At 50.6% G+C, this 8,111-nt stretch overlaps 2 protein-coding genes across 2 annotated transcripts; both read right to left on the bottom strand.

The window, feature by feature from the left end:
- Positions 1-784: 784 nt before the first annotated feature.
- L3040_006364 (uncharacterized protein) lies at positions 785-1,834 on the bottom strand (the record flags this gene model as incomplete). Its single annotated transcript, XM_007289149.2, has 3 exons — positions 785-1,337; positions 1,406-1,619; positions 1,672-1,834. 3 exons carry the CDS (start codon positions 1,832-1,834, stop codon positions 785-787), a joined length of 930 nt encoding a protein of 309 aa, XP_007289211.2.
- Positions 1,835-4,598: 2,764 nt separating this feature from the next.
- L3040_006363 (uncharacterized protein) lies at positions 4,599-8,054 on the bottom strand (the record flags this gene model as incomplete). Its single annotated transcript, XM_066154082.1, has 4 exons — positions 4,599-5,143; positions 5,234-6,577; positions 6,629-7,820; positions 7,869-8,054. 4 exons carry the CDS (start codon positions 8,052-8,054, stop codon positions 4,599-4,601), a joined length of 3,267 nt encoding a protein of 1,088 aa, XP_066011069.1.
- Positions 8,055-8,111: the final 57 nt, after the last annotated feature.

The following is an 8,111-nucleotide window of genomic DNA, read 5'->3' as shown; positions in this document are numbered from 1 at the left end:
TTCCGCTATGCAACCAACTACCTTGCTCTCGTATGCCACGTGAGCGCCGCTACTATCCAGCTTTGAGATTAATATACTTCCACGACGACTCTCTCTTTCTTCGCTTATTCAGAACTTAAGCTTTGTCCTTTAAGGAGTGCTGCTTCTTGGGCAGGAATATATATACCTCATGGATGGTCGAGGCTGTACTGAAGCGCTATTCAGGAGGTCAGGAATTATACCGAGATATATTAAAACAGCAGCGGAGTGTCAGGGACCGTAAGGTTATGAAATGCTTTGGGGATGGAAGAGGGCGACGACGGCGTTCATGGTAGCTTAAGGCCCTCCTCCCAAATACTTAAATATACCAGCGGTCCGCAGATGGAAGTTGGCTGTGTAGGAAAACAGATATTCGGTAATTGTAAAGATGGATTTGCATATCAGGCCCAAACATGTAATCGATACAATATGCAGGCAGTCCTTGCAAAGCGTATTGAGTAAGTCGAATAGTAGATCGAGGAGCTATGGTTGCAAGTGAGCGATTGACCTGGCTTAATAAGGCCAGGAATATCAGTGTGTTGCTACCGATGTGATAAAACCGCTTTGGACACTTGGCTAGGAGTCTCAAGCCTTTCTCTTTAGTGTCCCGTGACCTTGGTCGTAGAATGGATTGATTAGGTGATGTGTATTAGGTAAGGTTATCAATTCCCGGCTATCGAGTCCTCCAGCCCCCAGCCTCCGGAGCGCATCAATCTGCGATCATATATACAAGTCCACCCACTCACTTACATGCGCTTTGCTTAGCTTACAAGAGCAGAGCAGCAGCAATTCCACCAATAACCGCAGCAAAGCTCACGCCAAAAATGACAGCGTCAGCAGTGGGGACGGCTATAGCACCGGTTCCGGTCGGCGCGGTGGTCCCCGTCATGCTAGCAGTTGCATTTGCACTGGTCGAGGTGGATGGCACCAGAGACGAGACGGCGACGGAAGGCTCGGTCGCGTTCAGGAGACCGGTGCAGTTTCCCATGGGCGCGACGGGGCAGTCCGCAGCTTGGCAGATGGATTGCAGCTGGGCGCCTTGGGCCGGAACGGCCGTGGCTGGGGCGGCGCAGCGGTAGCCGAAGAGCGTGGTGAGAGCCTGTCCGACGGGGGTGAGGTCTTCGGCCGAGACGCCGAATGACATGGCGGCCGCAGCGACTTGGGAGATGAAGTAGGTGACCTCGGCGTTGGACAGGTCCATGAACTTGTGGACGTTGTATTGGGATCCCTGGCCCGAGTATGCCTCGAAGCCGGTCATGCCTTGCTGGCTGCATCCGAGAAGGGTGCCGAAGTACTCGTACAAGTGGGTCAGGAGCATGCTGGTGGTGGGTGGGTTAGACGAGATGACGAGGAATCTTCTTCATCGGGGAGGTATGTGTGTACGTACTATTGGTTCGAGTCGGTTCCGTTGGCAGGCTTGCCCATAGCCAGAGGAGCAGCTCCACCGTCGTCCAGGAAGTTGATAGAAACGCCGGCCACTCCACCGCGGTTGCTCGAGGCGAGTCCACCGTTGAAGTAAGGCAGGAGGTTGACCGGCGTGCCATTCACCGTTCCCGGAGCGAGAATACCGGGGACGGCCATGCCAGTCTTGGACTCGGAGTCTGTGCGAAGTTAGATGATTGAAGAAAATCGGGTCGCAGGAAGGGTGCTTACAGTTTCCAATGACGGCGGTGTTAACAACAGCAGTCAACAAAGTCTTCTGGTTTTCCGCCGTGTTGTTCGTGAACAGAGCAGTGGTGTACTTGTCACAGAAAGACGGGCTCTGTGCAGCAACAGTGCTGACCATGGCAGCGGCGGCAATGTATTTGGAAAGCATTCTTGTTCTTGCGAGATTGGATGAATAGGGTTGGTATCAAAATAGGATGAATTTGAGGAGAGAAAGCACGTCAAGCGAGAGCCGTGGAGAGTGAGTATGATGTAGGAAGGAAAGAAGGGGAAGAGACTACAAAGGGCGAGCGCCTCTACCTTATAAAAATGGTAGATATTATGGGGGCCAGGTTGCTAGGGAGCTACGCTCTCCACCCAGAACGGTCAAGCTCAGCATAGTAGCAGCAACCGCGAAGTGATACATACCGCTTGCAGCCAATACAGGTGACAGACAGCTTGGTTCAATTGGTTACCCGAGGTAGTTTGTGGTCACTTGTCAAGCTGTTCTCCTCGTACCTGGGCTCTGTATCGGGTTCCCCATCTTCCGGGCTCTTTGTCTAACAAGAAAGTATACTAGTGGCATTCACTATCAGCCTTTGATTAAGCGCGAGCGCATCCGAGTCAATAAGAGGCTAGCTACAATATGAAATCACGCATCACCGATTGGAGGACGTGATGAAATGAGATGTTTAGATTTTGGATTCTTTATGCCCACCCAGCCCAGCTCATTCAATTCTCATTCCAAGCAGTAAGCTCCGAGTACCTAGCTACATAAGAAGCAGAAGGTCAACCAAGGTCGATCAAACCTTCAGCCCCGTCCTCGTTATTGTGTAACCAGTCAGTCACCAAACTCTTTATTGTTCTTCAGGATTCCAATGCCTTTGCCTACCCAACGCATTCATTCATTTTCCATGTCATCTGACCTGATCTCCAAGATGACATTTCATTCCTGTGAGAGTCAAAGACCCGAGACCCTGAGGGCTTACGCCGCACTACGCCCAAAGCATAAGATCGACATCGTTACCCCCATTTCTCACGACTAAGCTTGAAACCAACCGATCCAATTGTATGATCTGTATTTCAAAAGATTGAGACCCGACTAAACTACTTCGGATGTGATAGTTGTACCGGTATTCGTAAGTCTGCGTTCAGGTCGTGAACATCGGGCTTTACCCATACTGACCACACACAATCACTGTCCCATCGACTGTCAATACACCGCTTCTTAAAGTGGGGACGCTAACCGACCTCCATCCAACACGTCTCGAGGCGTAGAATAGAATCACAACCACCTCTTTTTGAAATCTCTTGAAGCTTTTAAAAGAGGAGGAGATGACCTCTAAATTCTATAATTAACGTGTAGTTTATATCAAATCACGCGTGGCAAAGCTCGCAGAGAAGACGCGTGCTTTAAAGTGGAGCACCCTTCGATATACTCACCCGGAATGTAGTGAGGCGGGCAACCGACGAGGCTAGAAAAAGTACCCTTCTCTGAATCTTTCGTAAAATTTTGAATATAGTTTTCAATATATATAAAAAGGCGCCTCCATAGATAATAGAATGGCTTCGTAGCTTTTTAATGCTTTAATCAGATGGAGACATGATATAATAAAAGGTTGACACTTTTGTAATTCTTTTTTCTTTAAAAAAAAATACAAATGATATCGAATATGACATTGATAATTTCGCTTGGCAATGGTTGGTTCCCCTTGAAGTTGACCACAGGCCCTCTGGCGAGGAAACTTTTTCCTATGTTGTGATTAGCTGCCGTGAGTATAACGTAGGTATATGTGAGATTCTATAGGACCGCGGAAGTTTACGCAGGTCTAATAGTGGGACTTGACGTCGCAATTTTAGGGGCCCTTTCCTAAAGTGGGCGAAACAACTATATCCCGCGAAACAATTGAATCCCGCGTCGCTTACAAAATAGCGAAAACATTAATCATATAACTTAATATATATATATATTGGTATATTGTTATATTATTAAATCTTAATAAAGCAAAAAAAAATTATTATATCGCGTGTCTTTCGAATTAAGTTAAGAAAAGCTATAGATTAAGGCCGCAGCGAATCCTGTCTCCCTTTTCCAACCTTCTATTCAAGCTCTTTTCACCATTCAAGCATCATCTCTATCAAAAGTAACGATAACACATAAGAAAAGCACTTACATCTCTCTAAAGTCCGTCGTCTTGACCTCTCCATCAGCTCAGCCGATTTCAAGACCTCCCACGGCTCTCATATGACAATCTCATCATTCCAAGTGATCCTTTCGCCGCAGCAGATTTCCTTAACCCCCCATCCTAATTATGAGGCGGCCCGCTATTCCACCCGATCGTCACTGATCTCGCTCATTGATCCACCTGACCGATATAATCTAAATGACACCCATCCAACTACGAACAGAAAATCGGGCAAGTTGCCCATGAGCGGCTGTAGACACATCATGGAAATAACAAACGGCAGCAGCTATCTTGCAAGAGCGACCAAGCGAGCGAGCAATTCGTGTCCAGAACCACTACTCTAGTCCCAAATCCAGACACGGGGAATGAAAAAGAAAAAGAAAAAGAAAAATGAAAACGAATTAAGTAAAGAAGTAGAGAAATACGAGAAGCCGCTTTGAACACCTTCAATGCATTCGTTCTACATAAGCGAGCGCAGCCGCTCAGGTCAGGGCAGGTCAGGGCAGGTCAGGGCAGGTCAGGGCAGGCCAGGGCAGACCAGGGTAGGGAGGGCTGCGCTGTTGGGATTCTAAATGATATACAAACATGACGCCGTCCGTTGCTTCAGCCTCCGCCCTTTGATCGATACGCCACATTGTGTTATGCTATGCTGCCGCCTCTACCCTTTGCGCACATCCCGACCGGATTTTTCCTTTCCCCGTAAATGGATGGATCCCTTTCCACGCCAGTTGCACACGCACATACATATACTCAAACAAGCTGACTATACCCGCCCCCGGGCCCCCTCCTCCTCTCTCGGGATTTCCACCATTTCCTACCCTCGTCGACCCAGAAGACGCTACTCGCTATCGCCACTAACAGCAGCAGATCGCCAACCCCGAGGCCCTCGGTCTGAAACACCTCTTGCAACCAGGGAAAGTATATCACGAGAACCTGGCCGCCCAGACTCAAGCTGACCGCCCAGTTGAATAGTGTGTTCGAAAACAGGCCAACTTCTCCTCGTAACACGGATTTGGACTCCGAGCGGCAGTTCAGCGCGTTGAACATGTCGAATAGCACGAAGCAGGTGAATGTCATGGTGGTGTCGCGTTTCGTGATTTGATTGTCGCTCGTCATCTCGTGTATGTAGATGCCGAGCGTACCGAGCATGATTATGCTAGCGGACGTCAGGACACGGATTATGAGAGGGAGGGTCAGGACGGGAGCGTTGCGGGTACGCGGAGGGCGGTTCATTACGTCGGGATCGACGGGCTCAACGCCTAGGGATTGGGCGGGGGGACCATCCATTATGATGTCTGAGATCTGCTGTCAGCAGTGGAATAGAAAGATGGAGGGAGAGGAATGAACGTAGAGGGCGAATAGCAAAGCTGAGTGGGGAGGCATACTAATCCACAAAATTTGCATCGCGTTTAAAGGGTTCTTGAATCCGAAAGATGTGCAGAGTAACACCAAGCTGAGCGCCGCAGCACTGGTACTTAGTTGGAATGTAAGAAAGTTCTGAATATTGTTGAATATACCCTTGCCTTCCTCAATGGCTTTGAGGATGGTAGAGAAATCGTCGTCTGTCAAGATCATATCAGCAGCTTCTTTCGCCACATCTGTGCCTTGTCGACCCATTGAGATGCCAATGTCGGCTTTCTTCAGTGCCGGAGCATCGTTCACGCCATCACCGGTCATGGCTACGATATCGCCTCGGGCTTGCAGCGCGCGGATGATCTTCATCTTGTGGTCTGGACTCGTTCGGGCGAATATCGAGGTGTTTGCTATAGCAGCCTCCAGTTCTTCAGCGGACATCTCTTCGATCTCGGCTCCGCTCAAGACCGAATGTACGGCATTTTGGTTGGCGGTGTGCCCTCGCTGAGGGGCGATAGCCATGCCGAGCTTCTTTCCAATAGCCACAGCTGTTGTCTCTGCATCGCCGGTGATCATGATGACTTTCACCCCTCCGCGCATGAGCCGTCGAATCGCTTTCTTCACGCCTGGTCTTGGCGGATCGCTCATCCCAACCAATCCAGCAAAGACGAGACCCTTGTAGACATCCTCGCCATGGGAGACATGGGGCTCTGCTTGTTTGATAGTGGGTGTGCTGCTTCGGCTGACTGCTGAGAGCGATCTGCCATGCCTCGCAACTGGACCACTCGCAAATCCAAGAACACGAAGACCTTCGCTAGCTAACTTCTCAGCGGCATCCAGGGCTTCTTGCCGCTTTGTGGAATCCAAAACCACTTCACGGCCATCCTTTGTCAAGTACGTATCACATCTACTCAGGACACGATCCACAGCACCCTTGATGTAAGCGACCTCCTTGGAGTTTGAGCCTCCATCGTGACTTGCATCCCCAACAGTAACACCCATCCATTTTCGTTCCGAGCTGAAAGGTGTCTCCCCAATGCGATTTCCAAGACTGTCCCTCACATCGTGTTCCTTGAATCGGTCCAGAAGATCCAGCATGGCTACATCAGTAGGCTGGCCAACCCATCTGCTTTGGAGGCCGGAACTTTCCGAGCTTTCGGTTGATGACAATACGGCTATGGAAGAAGCAGACTGGGGGTTCTCGTGTAGCCGATTGAGACACCCGTTATTGGCAATGTTACCAATGCGCAGAATTCGTAGGGTCACTGCATCGGCCTTGGCATCGGCTGCCTCGTTCAGGGTGTCGACATCAACTGGCCCATCGGCACCAAAAAACCACATTTTTGTTGTTGTCATGTGGTTCATAGTCAAGGTTCCTGCCAATGTCAGTCAGTCAGTCATATTGACCTCGTCTAAGTCCCCTTTACCTGTCTTGTCACTGCACACCACATTGACAGAACCCAGTGTCTCCACACTGGGCATCTTTCGTACGATCGCATTATGCCTCGCCATCCGATGCACCCCCAGCGCCAGGGTAACTGTCACGATAATCGGAAGACCTTCTGGGATGGCCGCTACAGCCAAAGAAATGGAAATGGTGAAAATTTCCAGAAGTTTCTTTCCCTGGAACCATCCAACCAACGAGATCACAGCAATGATAGCAAAAGAGGCCTGACTGAGCTGAGATCCAAGGGAGTCCATGGAAAGTTGCAGAGGTGTCCTGGGACTCTCTGTTTCTGTCACACTCGCAGCAATTGTACCGAAATGTGTATTTCCTCCCGTCGCGTAGACAATTCCTTGGCCATATCCAGATCTGACTAATGTGCCCATGAACGCTATGTTCGTGTTGCTGTTCAGCCGTGTATCCACTCCAACGGTTCCACTACCCGCAGAGGCATATTCTGGGGATCCCGGTGGTTCAAGGTTGGCCGATCTCGATCGAGTATTTGAATTTGTTTGCCTCGCCTCGGCGGTTATTCTAACGGGTTCGTTCTCTCCAGTCAAGTTCGATTCGTCGATTGTCAAGTCGGAGGCTTTTGTCACTCGAATGTCTGCGGGTATCCGGTCGCCAGTCGTGAATAACACCAAGTCCCCAGGAACCAACTGCGTGGCCATAACTCTGCTTGATGTGGCCTCTATTTTCGCTTCGGCATCTGCTGTCGCATCCGCCAATCGCTCCTCCTCTGGCGCATCTGCTGCCCCAGGCTGCCAGGTCGACGTTCGTGCGCTTGTCGGTCTCTGCGGCTCTCCGCGAATGAGATGGGCGTGGTTCGGGACCAGATGGCTCAGGGCCTCAATGGACTTCTCAGACCGGTACTCCTGTATGAACCCTACCATAACCACGATTGTCACCGCCACCGTGATACTGATAGCATCATCTGCGTTCCCAACAACAATCGACATTCCAGCAGAGCCTAGCAGGAGGAGGATCAAGGGTTCCTTGAATTGCTTGGCGAATCGCAGCCATAGCGGTTCGGGCGGTTCGTGGGGGAGCTCATTGGGGCTTCCGTTGTGTAATCGAGTGACAGCTTCGGCGGGCGAGAGGCCGTATGTTAGGGAGGTTTGGAGCCGTTCTGCGGTTTCATTTGGGGACAGCCCGGAGAATTCGTCTGCTACTGACTTGGGTTATATTAGCCTAGTCCCTGCAACACGCGCATGCAACCTGACCTTCGCAAAGGACGAGGCTGATCTGTGGTGGCCCCGCGGCCTTGATCTGGCTCGATCCCGCGACTGTGAGTTTGGTCTCGAGGACGGTTCCGAATTGGTGGCATGAATCGTCGGGAGGTTGGACATGGGCAACAAGCTGTGCGGCCCTGGACTCGCAGAGCGCGATGCCCGAGTCCTCCAGCTCATGGTGCCGTCTCTGCACGCTGCACCGAACTATAACGAGCAGCAATTGGTGCTGTCGTC

This window comes from Drepanopeziza brunnea (assembly GCF_022702325.1).
Source record: "Drepanopeziza brunnea f. sp. 'multigermtubi' strain 214-2 chromosome Unknown ctg11, whole genome shotgun sequence".
NCBI lineage: Eukaryota > Fungi > Ascomycota > Leotiomycetes > Helotiales > Drepanopezizaceae > Drepanopeziza > Drepanopeziza brunnea.
The sequence above is the reverse complement of the archived record's forward strand: the minus strand, read 5'-3'. Positions and strand labels throughout refer to the sequence as shown.